We start from the raw sequence: 20,269 nt of genomic DNA, 5'->3' as shown, positions 1-20,269 counted from the left end.
GCATCTTGGTTCCATTGGTCGTACCACACCTTTTGATCACATGGTCTTAACTTACTGATTTTTATTACACCTGTGTTTGTCTTTTCCCATGCAATTGTTGTGGTCTATAAAAGCAGACCCTGTGCATTTCTATGGTAGCTGTGGCAAAGAACGGATTGCCGTTCGAAACGTGTCCGGGATTCTCTTCACCATCTATCATGATGTATTGATTTTACTTGAATAAAACTGGAGTTTGCATTACTCTGCTGGATCATTTTCATCTTGTTTGCTTAAAGGAGAACTCTGGAATAGGAAAATTATCGTCCATACTGCCGGCAGTTAAAAAATAAACAAGGACATACCTTCCTTCGCGCCCTCGGTAATCAGCTCCGGTCTCTGCCGCGGTCCTCTTCCTGGTTGCCGGAGGTCGGCGAGTCATACTGCACTCAGCCAATCATCGACCGCAGTGAAGTCCCGACTCGGCCGGCAATAGGCTAAGAGGCAGTGTGACATTTTCCTCCCCGGCATCTGCTCCTGGGGCTGAAAATGTCACACTGCCGCTCAGCCTATTTACCAAAAGATCACCAAAAGGGTGATGAACTAATACCCTATATTTACCATATATTATATCTTTATTGTAATTATAATTAAACACACAAAAAGAAAAGGATTAACAACATCAGTGTGTCTCTCTTCCCATCTAGATTGATTATACTGCCGCCGCTCCGGCTTCAACAGGTCACTGGTATATCTGTGTGTACCTGCAGTGTGCACACAGTTGTGGGAAGGATAATCACTGATTTTAAAATCAATTAGTGGCCCCCCTCGACATGTTTCGCCGCTTCACACGGCTTTGTCAAGAGGTAACTGGGCACTGCCGCTCAGCCTATCACCGGCCGAGTTGGGACTTCACTGTGGCCGGTGATTGGCTGAGTGCAGTATGACTCGCCGACCACCGGCAACCAGGAAGAGGATCGCGACGGAGGCCGGTTACCGGAGGAGCGAAGGAAGGTATGTACCAGTTTATTTTTTTAACTGCCGGCAGTATGGACAATCATTTTCCTATTCCGGAGTTCCCCTTTAAATTAGGTATATCTGTATCAGCATGCCTGTACCAAATGGTGTGTTTTGGGATGGGATACGCTTTCTTTCTTTTTTTTATCTATTCACTTGAGATACATCAGATTTGTATGTAAAGATTTTTTACGTCATCTAACCCGTCATCTAACCCGCCTGCAGAATCCTTATGTCAGTGTTTCCCACCTAGAGTGCCTCCAGCTGTTGTAAAACTACAACTTCCAGCATGCCCGGCTGGGAATTGTAGTTTTGCAACAGCTGGAGGCACTCTGCTTGTTAAATCACTGCCTTATGTAAAAGCGATCAGCATATGAAGGGAGGGGGGGAGTGCTCCACTGAAACTGGGGCACCTCCATCCTGCCTCTCGCTTGGCCGGTCTATTTGCGGTGTAAACAAGTCCTCCTCAGATAACAGGCAGAATTCCGGCGTCACCAATCCCGACTGCGCACAGCCTCTTCGTCCACACCTTAGCAACCACGTCATCACGTGACCGCCTTCTCGAGAGAACTAGACGTCAGGAGGCAGCAGCAGCAGCAGTAGTAGTGATCGGCGGCGTCTGCACCACCCGGCTGAGAGAAGCGGCTGTGCCCTAAGGTAAAGAGCGCAGCCAAGTGATCTGTACTTTAATGTGAATGACAGAGAATATGTGTCATAGAGGGGTAGACTGCTCAAAGGGGTGAGGGTGATAGGGCGTTATAGAGAGATAAACTGCCGGGTCACCCGCTATATCAGTGTTTCCCAACCAGGGTGCCTCCAGCTGTTGCAAAACTACAACTCCCAGCATGCCCGGACAGCCTTCGGCTGTCCGGGCATGCTGGGAGTTGTAGTTTTGCAACAGCTGGAGGCTCCCTGGTTGGGAAACACTGCGGTATATACTGGGCAGATGATGCAAAGCTACAACTCCCAGCCTTTGGCGGTCTGAGCGTGCCTGGTGTTGCAACAGCTGGAGGCACCTCGGTCGAAAAATATAAAAACCGGTTGTAGAGAGTAGCATGAGGTAGCTGTTCCCTAATGTGCGGCTATTACTAGAGTCATGTCCACCCCGGGTGACACTTATGACGTCTGTACATGGAGCAGCTGACACAGGATGATCTCATTTTGCTGGCAGACCCCGAGGTATATACTGGTATACAGATGTAGCGGTATCACTGCAGTAGGAGACGTACATTAAGACGTTTTTACTGCAGTTGTGATGTGGTTGAGGAAAAAAAAAAATTGTGGTGTGAATTTTTTATTTTTATTTTTTTTAAAGATCTCATGTTTTTTACAGCAGCAGTGAAAATTATTATTACTATTTTTTTTTTTTTTTACTCCTGGTTATAACAGATCTGCTTAACCCCTTAAAGGAGATATCCAGTGGTGAACAACTTATCTCCTATCCTAAGGATAGGGGATAAGTTGCAGATCGTGGGGGGTCCGACCGCTGGGGCCCCCCGCGATCTCCTGTACGGAGCCCCGACAGCCCGCGGAAAGGGGGCGTGTCGACCTTTGCACGAAGCGGCAGCAGACACGCCCACTCAATACAACTCTATGGCAGAGCCGAAGCACTGCCTTCGGCAATCTCCGGCTCTGCCATAGAGATGTATTGAGGGGGCGTGTCGGCCGCCGCTTCGTGCGGAGGTCGACACCCGCTATCTGGTCGGAGAGCCAGGCCCCCGTACAGAGAGATAGCAGGGGGCCCCAGCGGTCGGACCCCCGCGATCTCAAACTTATCCCCTATCCTTAGTATAGGGGATAAGTTTTTCACCACTGGACTACCCCTTTAAGGACGCTGCCCATTTGGGCCTTAAGGACGCAGGCAATTATATTTTTACATTTTCCTTTTTTCCTCCTCGCCTTCAAAAAATCATAACTCTTCTATATTTTCATCCACAGACTAGTATGAGGGCTTGTTTTTTGTGTGACCAGTTGTCCGTTGTAATGCCATCACTCACTTTACCATAAAATGTATCGCACAACCAAAAAAAATCACTTTTTGTGTGGGGAAATTAAAAAGAAAACCGCAATCTTGCTAATTTTGGAAGGTTTCGTTTTCATGCCGTACAATTAATGGTAAAAATGACATGTTTTCTTTATTCTTTGGGTCAATACGATTAAAATGATACCCATGATTATACACTTTTCCATTACTGTTGCGCTTAAAAAAAATCGCAAACTGTTTAACCAAATTAGTATGTTTAAAAGACCCCCTATCTTGAAGACCTATAACTTTTTCATTTGTCCGTATAAGCGGCGGTATGAGGGCTCATTTTTTGCGCCGTGGTCTGTACTTTTTATTGATATCATATTTGCTTATATAAAACTTTTAATACTTTTTTTAATGCATTTTTTTTTTAACGTTCACGCCGTTCACCATACGGTATCATTAACATTTTATTTTAATAGATATACATATGTACATAAAATATATATTTTTTTTTACACTTTTTGGGGGTGAAATAGGGAAAATGGTACAATTTACGTTTTTATTGGGGGAGGGGTTTTTGCAATTTTTTTTTACTTAACTTTTATATTTACACTTTAATAGTCTACATAGGGGACTATTTATAGCAATCATTAGATTGCTAATATTGTTCAGTGCTATGTATAGGACATAGTACTGATCAGCATTATTGGTGATCTTCTGCTCGATCGCAGACCAGAGCAGAAGACCCCAGGAGACGGCCGGAGCAAGGTGAGGGGACTTCTGGCCGCCATGCTGGATGACCGGATCGCCGCAGCAGCGCTGCGGGCGATCCGATCATCCATTCAAAGTACCGCGATGCTGCAGATACCGTGATCTGTATTGATCACTGCATCTGAGGGGTTAGTGATCGCAGATGTCTGCCATTACATTACATGCAAAGGATAGGGGATAAGTTGTCAGATCGCGCAGTCTCGCTGCTGGGGAGCCCCGGGATCGCCGCTGCAGCACCGCACTATCATTACTGCACAGAGCGAGTTCGCTCTGCACGTAATGGCAGGCGATACAGGGGCCTGAGCATCATTACATCACGGCTCCGCCCCTCGTGACGTCACGCCCCCCCCTTTCAATACAAGTCTATGGGAGGGGGCGTGGCGGTCATCACGCCCCCTGCCATAGACTTGCATTAAGGGGACGGGCCGTGATGTCACAAGGGGCGGAGCCATGACGTCACGCTGCTCCGTCCCCTGTATCGCCCATCATTACGCACAGAACGAACTCGCTCTGTGCAGCAATGATAGCGCAGCGGCGATCCCGGAGCTCCCCAGCAGCGGGACTGCGGCGACCTGCATCTTATCCCCTATCCTTTTGGATAGGGGATAAGATGTCTAGGGGCGGAGTACCCCTTTAAGTACCACCTCACCAGGACGTACATTTACGTCCTTCGTCGTTAAAGGGAAAGACCTTCAATGGGGGAGATTTATCAAAACCAGTGCAGAAGAAAAGTTGCCCATGGCAACCAATCAGATTTCTTAATTTCTTTAATTTTTAACAAGGTCTCGGTAACATGAAAGAAGCGATCTGATTGGTTGCTATGGGTAACTGGGCAACTTTTTCTTTGCACAGGTTTTGATAAATGTCCCCCATTATCTCTTCTACTTCTCAACACTCCACTTCCGCCCTTACAAAGCCAGGAATGGACTTGAATAAGAGAAGTCTAAAAGTTGGGGTTTATATCATTTTTTTGCATCCTGTTGAAAAACCACCTGTTTTTTTTTTTTTCCTATCTTTAAAGGGAACTTGTTACGGTGCATGCACACCACATTTTTGCAATACGGTTTCCTGTATCAGGTTTTTGATGAAAAACTGATTCCTAACATAAGTTTTTAACTTTTCACTCCATTTTGAAAAAAAGTTTCCCTTGTTTGATTGAAATTCCAATAAAAAAAAAACTTTGCAAAGTCAAAAACAGGATGGAACCGTACGCACATACGTTTCCCATTGACTACCATGTTAAAAAAAATAAAAAAGCAAAAAACGTATACGGTTTAATACGTTTTTTCACCCACACAAAAAAAGTGGTAGATTACGGTTTTGGGTATGGGTAAAAAACTGAAAAAAACCGTCTAAGCTGCAAAACGGAATAAACGGGTTGATCATTTCCCCTTGAACCCAACTCCCCCCTGGCCCCCCCTCCTCTTGCCATTTCATTCCCCCTTTATTATTACCCTCTGTGTAAATTCATCACCCTTCCCCACTTTGTCATAGGGGGATAAAGGGGGAATAAAATGGCACATGGGGTGGTAAAGAGGGGGTGATGAATTTGCACAGAGGGCAATAAAGGAGTAATTAAAGAGTACCTTTCATCAAAAAAAAAATTTTTTTTTTTTTTGATATGTTAAAGTTTATTCAGTATTAAACTACTTTCTAATTTTATTTTATTAAAAAAAAAAAAAAAGCTTTATTTTATGTCTTTTTTTTTCAGTTTGTAGATGGGGCCACTAGGGGTCTCCTGGCCGGCCTGGCAGTGAGTCCAAAATAGCAAACTGCTGGCTGAGCACGTGACCAGCTCAGCGCAGCTCCCTGCCTGTCAATCACACAGGCAGGAGCGCTGTGCCCACACTCATACCTCGCAGACCTCTGCACACGGAGGACAGGCGGGGCCTCTGCAAATGTGGGCTCATGGCGGCAGGGATTGTGAGCGGACAACGGGGTTGACAGTGGTCTCACCTTCTCCCGGCCGGCCGCTGCTCCTCATTGAAGCATGAAATGAGGGCGGAAGCAGTCCTCCCCAGCAGGCTTCAGTGACGTTGCATCTGCTGAGGAACGCCCACACCCTCCTGCCGGCAGCTCGCGGAATGTGAGCAAGAACACTGAAAAGAAAAAGAGAAAATGGACAAAATGTAGTCACAATAATATGACTACATTCTCCCCATTTAAGTAAATTGGCCCGGCAACAACAAGTCAAGCTATATGTCTGCATTGGTTTTTGACAGACTGCTATCTATACCTTGACAGTGGGGCAGAAGATAAGATGTGAACTTAAATGGGCACTGTCAGATACAAAAACTTTTTATATGTTGTACCTCTTGGCAAAACTTTTCTAAAATACCTCATAACATTTTTTTTTCCTTTATAGCAGTAATTGCTTATAAAATCATAACATTTTATGAAGTATATTACAAAGGTTAATGTTTTGCTAAGATGTACAACATATAAAAAGTTTTTTGAATCTGACAGTGCCCATTTAATCTTTGTCTGTCCTGCTAAGACGGAAACTTGTCCGATTGACACAACTGTTAATTTTAACTATGAAAAACATTGGCTCGGTTTTACAGATCCATTTGAAAAATAAATAAATCTAACTTTACATTAGTAAGGTATAAAAACCTTGTACTTGTTGTTAAAATGGTTTTTTGTATTCCACTGAGCTCCAATGTGACATCTCGGCTGCATTGTGCATTGTGTCCGTAGTCATGCAATATCACATGACTGCCGCTGTCTTATTTTTGTCAAAGCTTTTTTTTTCCAACTTCTGAAAGTTCTGTTTAAAAGCCTAATGTGAAAATTGCAAAAAAAAATATTAAATAACATATTTAGAGCACGCTGGGTTGTGGTTAATCCCTTGGTAAACCACCTATTTTGGGCCTTAATGTCCAAGCTGTTTTTTTCCATCACAGTACTTAATTTATGTTTTAGGAAGTGTCCCAGGGACACTTCAACTGAAGCATCATATTTAAAGTTACACAAATACTGTTAGGCTAGGTTCAGACTACGGAATTTCCGCCGGAATTTTTGCTTTGAAATTTCCGGCAGAAATTCCACTTACTATAATGCATAGTGTAGTGAATGGTTTTCCGTTCACAAATTCACACTTCGGAATTTGTGAAGCGGAAAATCCGGATGAAAAATCTGCTAGAAAATTTCCGCCTGAAGAAAGGGGTTGCTCTTGAGAAGAGGTTGAGACAAAAAGTAGCAAGTGCTTCATATATTCAATGGTCCAGCCTTGTTTTATAAATAAGATAAATTACATAAAAGTGGATGAACCAGTACCAGCCAAAGTGCATCAAGCGTTAACAACGATCATCAAGGGGTTACTAACTGAATGTGTGGGTCTGATTGCTGGGACCCCCTCCCCACATTATCAAGAACTGGGACCTGCTTCTCTTTTTCCGGTCAATGCGCTACCGCTGATTCATTTATTCTCTATGGCAGCTGCCAGAGATAGGAGTACAGTCAAATCAAAAATGTAAGATACAGGTCATGACACTCACCCACTGTGCCTTGAAAAAAAACAAGGATTTTATCAAAGGACAACTGCGTGGCATTACACTTATCCCCTATCCACAGGATAGGGGATAAGTGTTTGATCGCGGGGGGTCCGACCGCTGGGCCCCCCCGATCTCACTAATGGGGCGCCGCCATAAGCGCTCATGGTGAGCGCTAAGGCATGTAGCGTCGACCTAGAGGTCGACGGTGACGCCCCGTCTCCTCCCCGTCCCCATACAGTTCTATGGGGGATGCGGGGAGGCACGAATGCTGCCTCCCCGCCTCTCCCATAGAGATGTATGGAGGAGGCGTGCCGGCCGCAACGTCATGCTGCGGCTGGCACGCCCCCTGCACGTGACAGCCGCGGACCCTTACAGGAGATCGCCGGGGGCCCCAGCGTTCAGACCCCCCGCGATCAAACATTATTCCCTATAATGAGGATAGGGGATAAGTGTTTGTAACGCTGCAGATGTCCTTTAAACTTGCTTTAAAAATCCATAAAGCGCAACAGCAAACAAAGACGATACAATGCAGATGTTCCTGATATCGTCTTTGTTTGCTGTTGCGCTTTATGGATTTTTAAAGCAAATTTAATAAAATCCTTGTTTTTTTTTTTTTATCAAGGCACAGTGGGTGGGTGTCATGACCTGTATCTTACATTTTTTAAATCTTCAATGATCTGCCTAGATCATCGTGCAATGCCCATGCTATATACTGTGTCTGCATGAACCTGGCCATTGCTGGTTTATTTGGAGCTTCTCCTGGGATTAAAATAGCTTTAACCACCGTGGTGCCAGCTAACTACTAGGTTTGATTTATGAATATCTGACTACAGCAATCAGTGATCTTTGGCTCCATAGATAACAAATGGAGTATTGGTTACTCGTGTGCCTTACTACACTACTTTATTCTGACAGAAGAAGCGGGTTGATCTTCTTAAAGGGGTACTCTGGCCCTAAGACATCTTATTCCCTATCCAAAGGATAGAGGGATAAGATTTCTGTTTGCGGGGGTCCTGCCACTGGGGACCCCCGCAATTCTCGCATGCAGCACCCTCCTGTGGGAGTTGCACGCAGAGCTGCAGCCTCGGAGTCTGCCGGGTCACGACTACGGGACCGGAGTATCATGACATCACGACTCCGCCCTGTGTGACATCACACCCTGCCCCCACAATGCAAGTCTATGGGAGGGGGCGTGCTGCATGTGAGAATTGCGGGGGTCCCAAGCGGTGGGACCCCCTCGATCAGAAATCTTATCCCCTATTCTTTGGATAGAGGATAAGATGTCCTAGGGCCAGACTACCCCCTTTAAGATTGTGGATGTGCAGGTCATCACCTATCTCTGGCAGCTGCCATAGAGAATAATTAATTCTAAAACCAAGAGTGACATCATCTTCTGTAACATGCTAAAGTTTTCAGTACATGCACTGATGCTTTATTCTGACAGGAGTCCCTGTTTTTGAGATTGTGGGTAGTCCCAGTGTTTGACCCCCTATCCTGTGGAAAGGGTATAACTTGTAATGGTGGGACATCCACTTTAATAAGCTAGTATTGTTAGTTTTTTGTGTGTGTGGAGATAGATAGATATATAGATATATATATATATATATATATATATATCTATCTCTATCTATATATTTTAATTTTTTAAATTTTTTTCTGGGAGGTTTTGTAAGAATCACGCGTGGCATATTTTTAGTGCCGATTTTTAGTGCCGATCTGCTGCACGTACATCTGACCTAATAAGCCTTTTTTTTGTCTAGTTTTCTATCATTTTTGATTTGTTTTTCTCTGTCAAAATTGCATAAAAATATGTGCACCATTTGTAACATGTTGCCTCACTCCTCTTCATTTAGGAAAGTTTGTGTGTGTGTGTCTTTTATTTATTATTTGTCTTTAAAAACCTGCTGGAAGAAGCTATGTTTTATCTGTCATCAGTGCTAGGGAATATTTGACACATTCATGTTTATATCTTACTTGTGTTTTGTTTTGTTCTAGAATTGACTGGTACAGCTCAAACATAGCTGTCCTTCACTGGTGCTTACGTGTCCTAAAATATTTAGAAATGATACTGTAATGGGGGGGGAATAAATTCCAATAGATAAAAACAAACTAATTTGTTGTGTAAGAGATTTACTCCATATATTCTCATGAAATAACAATCCTGTGATGTCTTTTCTTATAGTTCTTTGTTGTTCTTACTAGAAATCAGGGGTGTGGAAATTTTAATAAAAACACTACTTGTCCACGGGACTAAAATGGAGCAAAATTTACTTGTCCCTCCTGACGATCCACTTGTCCGGGCAAATTTTCGCTTTTAGGGTGCGTTCCCACAGGGCCTATACGCAGCGTATTTGACGCTACGCAAAATTTATGGCAGCAGTGGGAAATACGCTGCGTATCCCTTGCTCACTATACACACAGGGCTTTCCGGCAGCAGCCCTATGCGTGTAGTGAGTTTTGGAGGCGGGGCCGCGCGTCACAGTCACGCCGGCACACGGCCCCGCCTCCAAAACTCACTACACACATAGGGCTGCCGCCGGAAAGCCCTGTGTGTATAGTGAGCAAGGGATACGCAGCGTATTTCCCGCTGCTGCCGTAAAATTTGCGCAGCGTCAAATACGCTGCGTATACACCCTGTGGGAACGCACCCTTACACTCTCATTATTTCCTCCTCGCCCTATAATAGCCATAACTACCTACTATAATGATACCTTCTAATTTTTCAATAACATTCTCCGAGCCAAAAAAATATATATATAATCGGTGAAGTGAAATTGAAATAGGAAAAGATAAGTTTTCGAATTTGGTGGTTTTCTTTGCTACGCCATTTACCTTGTGGTTGAGCTAACATGTTGTTTTGATACTTTAGGCCGGCCTGATTACAGCAATACCAGCATTGTATAGTTTTCCTCATGTTTTACTAATTGAAAAAAAAATTCAGAACTTTTTTTCAAAAAAAATTTATTTGCCTTTTTTGACCCCTGCAGCTTTTTTTTTTTTTTTCTTCGTATGCCAGGCTGTGTGAGGGCTTATTTTTTTGATCTGACTTTTTACTGCATGGGATACATAATGTTTTATATTTTAATAGTTCGTACAATTAACGCAGCGATACTAAATATAATTTATGTTTACATGTTTTTATATAGGAAAAGGGGGTGACTTGAACTTTTAACATGGAAGGGGTTAATGTCTCCTCTAAACTTTTATTGGAACTTTTTTTTTTAATTTTATTTTTTTATTTTTTTTGCACTTTATTAGACTTTTAGGAGGAATCATTAGATTCCTCATGCAGATCAGTAGAGTTCTATTGAACTCCATTGATCTGTGTGCTCTGCAATCCATTGATAGAGCCTAGTCCAGCTAGGCTCTATCAATGACAGAGCCACGAACACCAGGGAAACAGAGGTAAGCCTCTGGCTACCTCTATAGTGGGATCTGCCCCCCCCCCCCCGCAATCCACCCCACTAGCCCATCAGGGAACATTCACATGTCCCTTTAGACGCCCCCCAACTACTGAGAACAGCCAGGGGCTGCAGAGTATGGAGCGGGAGTGAGTCGGGAGCCCGCTGTATACAGACTGCTGAGCGCCTCCGCTCTTGTCAGGTCCGGCCCTGCTTGCCCGAAGCCGGGTTAAATGCCGGAAAAATTTGCCATATGTCATAGACTAAATATGTGAACCCCTTAAAAGTAGGATGAGCTCATCTGCAAAGCATTGATAGTGTAGTGTAGTTCAGGCCGCTGTTTAATTTGGTATGTGTATTAGCCCTAAGGCCAGTGTTTTTCAGCACACATTACTTGCCAAAATAGGAACTGAAAAATGCATGCTATGCACACCCTAGCAATATGTGGTGCAGTTCTCACCTATTCTGAGTTTACACCTTGGGAAATCCTCTAGTTACGAATGCCCAATGCAGATTAGATGAGCCTTCAGTGAAGGATATGAATATTTCCTAAGGGGACGTTCAGCTTCGATGTGCGAGTATACTGCGCATGTGCGCGGCGACTCTCGCATCGCAGTATGTCTGCTCGTAGCGGCGGATTGCCGCTCTGAACAGGCACATCTGAGGCACCCTGTAGGAGTCCTTCGGCTGTGGATCAGCTCGTCTTATTGTACCCTTACAGTGTTTTTTTTTTCTTTTTGTAGCTTTCATTGTGATTTTCTGATACATTTAGGGGGAGATTCATCACGACCTATGCTGAGGTTGACCAGTTACCCATAGCAATCAGATTGCTTTTATTTTTCAGAGCAGTTTTCAAAAATTAAAGAAATCATCTGATTCTGCTAAGCCCTGAGGGTAGCCCTGATCCGACACCTTTTGTACAGTCTCTTGATGCCCTTCCATTCCCCAGTTATGTAAGTTTATAATTTGTCTGGCAATTCAGGGAACCAGTCAGATGGGTGGGAACTTAATATTAATAATGGGAATAAATGTATAATTCTGCCCATCCCTCTCATTATTAAAACTAAGATCACGCCCATCTGACTGGCTTACTAAACTATTCAATGGTAGTAACATCTCAGTTTTTGGGTTGGCAACAGGTACATTTTAAAGCAGTTGTCTAATTTGTGTAAAAAGTCAGCAGTAGGCAGCCGTAAAATAACACATTGAGAACAGCCGTGTGTGATTGTTAATGAAACTGGACTATGACATAGAAAGCAGAAAATAACCTTTTGTTTGTGGATTTAAGTTTAAAAGCATAAGCAAGGAAGAATTTAGAGCATATTGCATGTGTATTTGTTTATCACTGGACTAGATTTTTCCCTAGTCATGTAACATAATCATTAACTACTTGCTTTTATTCCATTATCATAATTTGCCTAAGTAAAACAGTGCTACACCCAGTACCTGGCAGGTGAATCATTGATGTGTATGTAATATGACTATAAGGCTGTTATCATCAGCATGTGACTGATAAGGAAATGTTCCATGATACTTATTATGCTCCTTCTTTACCTTTTTACTGGATGAGTAACATTCCTGGTAGATGGAGTGGCTGGCAGATCTAATCTGTGCAGAAAAGTTAAACATTTGGATACACCCAGGTAAGGTGTCGGTGCAAGATTTTGTGTCTTGTTTTTCAGGAAGACCTTTTATGACCTCTTAGGCTGGGTTCAAATTAGAAAACTGTACATAGGTAGAATATCCAGTCTGTAAAGCAGCAGGTAGCTGGGAGTGTAGGAGCAGTGCAGGAGTGTCGTAGGGCAACAGCCGTTTTGTGCCCATTATGGCACTTCTACGGACCTATGCTTTTTTTCACACGCACATGACAGGGTTTTTATACAGGGGCAAATCCAAAACACACAATAATATAAAAAATACAGTGATGTCTTAAATTCAAAGTATTCATGTGAACTCATGTCCAGCCAATATTGTTACCCTACGTTTATCAAAGAGGTGCACGTTGTTCATAAATGGCAAAGTAGTGTAGATGTAGACAAGTCTTGACGTATGGTTAAGCTGGTGTGAGATTGCAGAAAAATTGTGACAGATTTAAAAGTCGCAATTGATAAATCCCTGACCACTTTAAAAAGCTAAAAATGCCACTCAGCATTTACCGTATTTTTAGCCCCCTATAGGACGCACCGGCGTATAAGACGCACCCAATTTATAGGTGCAAAATCTTAAAAAATAAAGATTTTGAACCCAATAGTGGTCTTCAATCTGCGGACCTCCAGATGTTGCAAAACTACAACTCCCAGCATGCCCGGACAGCCTTTGGCTGTCCGGGCATGCTGGGAGTTGTAGTTTTGCAACATCTGGAGGTCCGCAGATTGAAGACCACTGCATAGGAGGTAATACTCACGTGTCCCCGTCGCTCCGGACCCGTTACCGCTGCCCTGGATGTTGCTCCATCGCTGTCGCCGTGTCCCCGTCGCTCCGGAACGTCTCTGCTGCTGGCCGGGTATCCTCGCTCTCCGTCGCCGTCATCACATCGTTACGAGCGCCGGCCATACAGGGGATCCCTGAACGGAGAAGACACCGAGGAGGCAGGTAAGGTCACTCCCGGTGTCCTGTAAGCACTAACCCGGCTATTCAGTCGGGCTGTTCGGGACCACCACGGTGAAATCGCGGCGGTCTCGAACAGCCCAACTGAACAGCCGGGTTAGTGTTACTTTCCCTTCAGACGCGGCGGTCAGCTATGATCACCGCGTCTGAAGGGTTAATACAGGGCATCACCGCGATCGGTGATGTCCTGTATTAGCCGCGGGTCCTGGACGTTGATGGCCGCAGGGACCGCCGCGATAGGTGTATAAGACGCACCAACTTTTTCCCCCCAGTTTTGGGGAAGAAAAAGTGCGTCTTATACGACGAAAAATACGGTAAGTTTTCTTAAATGCATTGTTAATTTTTGACCCATTGCACAAAAATTAGTGAATTGTTAAAGGGGTACTCCGCCCCTAGGCATCATTTCCCCTAACCCACCTGATCTCTCCTGCAGCACCCCATGTCATCTTGTTCACGGAGCGAAGTTCGATCCGTGATTGACAACGGGCGATACAGGGGCCAAAGGATCGTGACGTCACCCTTCCCATAGACTTGCATTGAGGGGCGGGAATTCACGAGGGGGTGTGCTCGTGACGTCACAATCCTCCAGCGCCTGTATTGCCCGTCATCAGTCACAGAGCGAGCTGTAGGAGAGATTGCGGGGGTTCCCAGCAGCAGGAGCCCTGCGATCAGACATCTTATCCCCTATCCTTTGGACGCAGGGTTTTTCCGTTTTTGCACTTTTGTTTTTCCTCCTTACCTTTTAAAAATCATAACCCTTTCAACTTTGCGCCTAAAAATCCATATGATGGCTTATTTTTTGCGCCACCAATTCTACTTTGTAATGACATCAGTCATTTTACCCAAAAATCTACAGCGAAACAAAAAACAAACAAAAAAAAGTCATTGTGCAACATTGGGGGGCTTCTGTTTCCACGCAGTAAATTTTTCGGTAAAAATGACACCTTATCTTTATTCTGTAGGTCCATACGATTAAAATGATACCCTATTTATATAGGTTTGATTTTTGTCGTACTCCTGGAAAAAATCATAACTACATGCACTAAAATTTATATGTTTAAAATTATGATTGACCCCCTATAACTTTTTAATTGTAAGTGTACGGGGTGGTATGAGAGCTCATTTTTTTGCACCGTGATCTGAAGTTTATAGCGGTAGCATTTTTGTATTGATCTGACTTTTTGATCGTTTAAAAAAAAAAAAAAAAAATATGATATAAAAAGTGACCAACAATATGCTATTTTGGACATTTACGCATGCAGCGATACCACATATGTTTATTTTTATTATGGTCACATATTTTTTATATGGAATTTGGGAAAAGGGGGGTGATTTAAACTTTTAATAAGGAAAGAGTTAATGGGTATACTTTTTTATTTTTAATTTTTTTATTTTTTTTTTTCCAACTTTTTTTTAATTTTATTTACTTACTTTTTTTTTCACTTTTAGGAGGAATCATTATATTCCTCATACAGATCAATTTGGTTTCATAGAGCCACATTGATGTGTGAGCTCTGCGCTCGATTGATAAAGCCTGGCCCTGCCAGGTTTTATCATTCTCAGTGCAGCAGCCGGCATAGGACGAGAGGTAAGCCGGCTACCTCAGCTGGCTCATCCTTAGACGGCAACTGATTAAATCTGTTTAACAAATCTGTTTAACTTTCTGGCACCAGGTCATTTAAAAGAAAATGTTTTCCGGTGGAGTACCCCTTTTAACTATGTTCTTTCTGCTTCAGTATGGCCCAGATTTATCAATCTGTCTGAGACAAAATGTGTAACCAACCACAGCTTAACTTTTGTTTCTCAAAGTGAGCTATGACTGGACTCAAACCTCAGACAGATTGATAACTCTCGGCCTATATCGGGAAATGGGCAAGATATAGTCACTAGTAGACTGTTTGGTCCACTAAACTCGGCAACACTGCCAGGGGTATTCTGCAGCATACATTAGCTTACCTTTTTGCTGGTATACTGGTGAAGTACTGCAAAAGCAGGCATTGCTCAGAGAGGTGGAACAAATCCACAAGTTAAGGGCTAGGTTAGGGTGGAGCAGAATTAGTACAGTTAAGGGATTACTTGCGTTTCAGAATATTAAATAAAATATAGATGTATAATTTATTAACGGGGGACTGGATTATTCCCAATACATTTTATTTTATTCACAAATACAATATGTCGACTTTATGTTGGCATCATAAAATGGACATATTTTTGCTTTTTGAAAAAATTAGAGGGCTTCAAAGTAGAGCATCAATTTTCAAAAATGTTATGAAAATCTGAAGGGACAGATGTTACAGAACTACAACTCCCAGAAAGCCTGGGCAGGCCAGGCATAGGCCTGGCGTCCTGAATAGGTTAACCTCTTAAGGACTTAGGGCGTACCTGTACGCCCTAAGCCTGATCCCGGTGTGAAAAACGGGGTCACGCGGGGACCCTGGGCTAACAGCGCACGGCATCGATCGTTGTGCCGCGCGCTGTTAACCCTTCAGACGCGCCAATCAAATTTGACCGCCGCGTCTGAAAACTAAAGTAAACGGTTCCCGGCAGCTCAGTCGGGCTGATCGGGACATCGCAACAAAATCGCGATGTTCTGATCAGCTGGGATGCAGGCGGAGGTCTCCTTACCTCTCTCCGCGGCATCCGATCGTCGATTGATTGCTCCAAGCCTGAGCTACAGGCTTGAGCAATCAAGCCCCTATCTGACTGATCCGTGCAAAGCTATGGCTTTGCAGGGATCAGCATAGGAGATCAGTGTGTGCAGTGTTATAGGTCCCTATGGGAGCTATAACACTGCAAAAAAATGAGTGTAAATAAAAATAGACATATGTGGTATCGCCGTGTGCAAAAATGTCCGAACTATAAAAATATATAGTTAATTAAATTGCACGGTCAATGGCGTGCTCGCCAAAAAATAGTGTATTTTTTGGTCACTTTTTATATCATGAATAAAAAGCGATCAAAAAGTCTGATCAATACAAAAATGGTACCGATAAAATCTTCAGAATACGGCGCAAAAAAGGAGTCCTCATACCGGCCCGTACGCGGAAAAATAAAAAGGTTATAGGGGTTAGAAGATGAGAATTTTTAACATATAAATTTTCCTGCATGTAGTTATGATTTTTTTCCGAAGTACGACAATATCCAACCTATATAAGTAGGATATTATTTTAATCGTATGGACCTACAGAATAAAGATAAAGTGTTATTTTTACCGAAATATGCACTACGTAGAAACGGAAGCCCCAAAAAGTTGCAAAATGAGAAAAATTTTCTTCAATTGTGTCGCACAATGATTTTCTTTTCCGTTGCGCCGTGGATTTTTTGGTAAAATGACTGATGTCACTGCAAAGTAGAATTGGTGGCGCAAAAAATAAGCCATAATATGGATTTTTAGGTGCAAAATTGAAAGCGTTAGGATTTTTAGAAAGTGATGAGGAAAAAATCAAAATGCAAAAATGGAAAAAACGCTGCGTCCTTAAGGGGTTAAGCATTTGTAACTTTCCACAGCATATCAGTGGTTCCAGTCAGGACTTTGACTATCCATTCATTCATTTTGGTTATGTATTTTGAGCCATTCATAAATGGATTCTGCAGTTGTACTGAGGATTGTTTTCTGGTAAAAAAAAACAAAAAAACTTTTTTTGAAGAATTCATGGTCAAATTTTGTCTAATAGGGCACACTGGGCTAACAACAATTATAGGGGTTGTCCAGCCTTTTCTTCACTACTTTCGCTGAGGTGCCATGCAGACAGTAAATGTCTGGTCAGTATAGGGATCAGTCACTGAGAGGGCATTTCCTGTCAGCTGAAGAAGAGAAATGCGTCGGAGGCTGGATTCTTGGGAGATGGTATTGGTGGGGGAATGGGCTGGGGAAGAATAAAAGTATAAGAATGTCCAGCTCCCCTTCCCTCCAGTCCAGGTGTGCACGGATCTGCCCTAAGCCAGATGAAAGAAAACAGTGTGAACAGAAACGGGATCATCCATCATGTCCCAAGAAACTTGAAGCTTTATTTGGAACAAGCGATAGTACACATGTGATAACACATCTGGGCAAGTATACATGTTTAATAATTTCCCTCCAGCCCGGGCTATATGGTTTTTCTTTTTTTACATTAAACAGCATATAAACAAAAAACTCCCAGCTTGCCCTGACATCTATTGGCTGTCAGGGCATGCTGGGAGTTGTAGTGGGGAAACAACTGGAGGCACACTGTATAAGTGAAAACAGTATCTGTGATGGCCGCGCAGCTGCCGAACATCCCGTTCCCGCCGCTCAATCCACTACCCCCGCCGTTCAATCCACTACCCCCCCGCCACTTAATTCAACTAGGCCCCCCCCCACCGCTCAATCCACACAACAAACATAGGATAGGTGATTTAACCCTTACTCACCCCTATTTGCCAGGGGCGGGGCTTATGTTTAAAGTCCCATACAAGTCAATGGGAAATATATGTTACTGCATAACTTCCAAACGGCTGGAGATATTTACATAATACTTGGTCACATGTTACTTATATGTCCACTTAAAATATAGGATAGTTAATTTAACCCTTAACTACCCCCATTTGTGAGGGTCGGGTTTTTTTGTTTAAAGTCCCATGCAAATCAATGGGAAATATATGTTCCCACATAACTTCCGTACGGCTGGAGATATTTCAATACCTGGTACACATATTAGGAGGACGGGCTGGGAGGACGGGCTAGGAGGACTGCATATGAGGTCGAGATATGAGGTTGGGATATGACTACAATATATGAGGACGGGATGTGAAGTCAAAAGCTTCCTCCTTTGTTTATTTTCCTCCCCAACAAGGATTAGAAAGGAAAAAACGGGCAACGTCGGGTATTCAGCTAGTGTATAATATAGCAACTAAAACATAATAATGAACTCAACATTGAGAATAAATGTAATTGTAAAAAATGAGAGGGTCAAAATCAATATACCGGGAGGGACGCAGGCGCAGAACTGCTGGAGATCCCGCTTGGAGCAGGACCTGCCCACTCAGCCAATTGCTGTGGTGTGCCATTTTTGCCATTGATTGGCTGAGTAAGAAGGTTCTAGACTAATGGGGGGGGACTAGGCAGAGGCGAAACAAAACTGCGAGGTATCGGGGCTAGAGAAGTATGCGGGGGGGGGGGGGGGTCGATCTATATGGAGATCCGCTCCATACAGACTGCTGAGCGCCGTATGCTGGCTATTAGCGGGGGCCCCAGAGAACGGAGCGGGCACGAGTCGGGAGCCTGCTACATACACCTAGAGCGTGGCCGCACTGCTTGCACGAGCTGGAAAAATTCACCTGCACGGCGCCTGGAACTGCATGTCCCGGGCGTCGGGAGATACGAATTCCAAATACCTAAAAGGATCGATTCAAAAGTATTCAATAAAAAATCAAGTGAATCGATTGTTTTTTTTTTTCTTACACCCCTAGAATAAAGTGTATATTAGAACCATTAACATGGATTTACTTGTGTGAAATCTGCAGCACATAAACAATGTGTGAACACACCCTAAGGGTACATTTATATGTGCATATTTTTGCAGTAGATTTGCTACTGAAGATTTTGCTGCTCATTAACTTCAATGGGTAGAAAATTCTGCTTCATAACATTTGCAGCAATAAATATGCACGTGTGAACGTACCCTTTAGGGGTAAATTAGAGTTTGGACAAAAAAAATGTGAAAGAAGGCTTTAGGATAACCGCAGGATAACACTATTCATACATCCTAGAGTGAACAATTACCTTTAGGGTTCAATCACACTACAGAAATTCTGTCCAAAATTTCCTTGCTGAATTTCCACTATGAATCAATTCCATTCACAACGTTCCAGAATTGTTGCTCATGGCTGTGGCAGTTTGCCACAGATATAAGTGCTATCCCATTCTCTTCTGTGGTGGATTCCGACAAATGAATGAACATGTTCAGTTTTTCAGCAGAATCTAATTCCTTGACAGAAGTTCTGCTACGGAACTTCTGACATGTGAACTAAGCAGCAGACTCCCATTGAAATTTATGGTAGGCTGCTGCAGGCGGAATTTGTGCAGAAGTAGATAGTGCTCAGTAGAGATGAGCGAAGTTACAGTAATATGATTCGTCACAAACTTCTCGGCTCGGCGGTTTGTGACTTGGTCAGAGTTGATGGCATAAGAACAGGTTTCTTGGACTGGCAATCATTTTAGTAATTTGTCAGAAAACCTCATCAATATTTAGAAGCATTTTAAGGGAATCTGTCATTAGCATCATCCGCACTAACCTGTTGGTATAGGTTTGTACTGCACGTAAAACTGATGACAAAGGTCTTTACGGTTTCCTGATCCAGATTATTATTTTTTTCTTTTCCCACATTAATCTGTTTAGCACAGGCATTGCCAAAAGTTTTAAAACTGACACATATTTTGTTTTCCAGTGTTTGCTGCTTCAGTGTTTTAGACATTTTGGTAGGATGTTTCTTTCGAATACAGATGTACAATTATTAGCATTTCAAGTTTTATGCAAAGTTTCCAGAGTTTATGCAGAGACTCAATATTTTCAGTGTTGACCCTTTTTCAATTTGCTCTGGCGCTGGGTGTCTGCTTCTGGGCCAAATCCTGACTGATGGCAACCCATTCTTGTCTAATGCTTGGAGTTGATCACAATTTCAGTGCTTTTAGAAAATTGACCAAAGGTTCTCAATGGGATTTGGGCATTGATTGTCAGCATTGGGAGAAATTGTTCTAGGATGTTTAGATACCAGCAAGTGCCTGGACCATCTCCTATAGAGGATCCGGCTATGGGATTGGTTAAACACCAGTGCAGGAATGGCAGCAGGTAAGTGTTAGGGCATCTGAATGCACAGTGAGGGGAGAGGTTTTGGAGGCTGGCCTAGTGTCAAGAAGGGCAGCAATCAAGCCACTCCTCTTCAAGAAAAACATCAAGGACAGACTGACATTTTGCAGAAAGTACAGGGATTGTGTCTGCAGGGGGCTGGGGAAAACTTATTTTTTCTATTGCCCTATGACAGCACTCTTGGAGAGTGCCTTCCTAGGGACA

The 20,269-nt window shown here is 43.2% G+C and overlaps 1 protein-coding gene across 2 annotated transcripts in view; it reads left to right on the top strand.

The window, feature by feature from the left end:
* The first annotated feature begins 1,491 nt into the window (after nt 1-1,491).
* The window catches only part of LOC130267179 (cysteine-rich and transmembrane domain-containing protein 1-like), a 40,906-nt gene continuing 22,128 nt past the window's right edge, over nt 1,492-20,269 (top strand). Inside the window, exon 1 of one of the 2 annotated variants that reach the window (XM_056516531.1) lies at nt 1,492-1,650. Coding sequence is in view for 1 of the 2 variants with exons in the window: in XM_056516530.1 (XP_056372505.1) it covers nt 2,125-2,172 (48 nt within the window). In the remaining variant the exon portion in view is untranslated. Of the gene's footprint in view, nt 1,651-2,060; nt 2,173-20,269 lie in introns of those variants that run through there. The other variant, XM_056516530.1, reaches the window with a different exon arrangement.

This window comes from Hyla sarda, chromosome 4 (assembly GCF_029499605.1).
Source record: "Hyla sarda isolate aHylSar1 chromosome 4, aHylSar1.hap1, whole genome shotgun sequence".
NCBI lineage: Eukaryota > Metazoa > Chordata > Amphibia > Anura > Hylidae > Hyla > Hyla sarda.
Note: the sequence above shows the minus strand (reverse complement) of the source record. Positions and strands in the feature narration are given on the sequence as shown.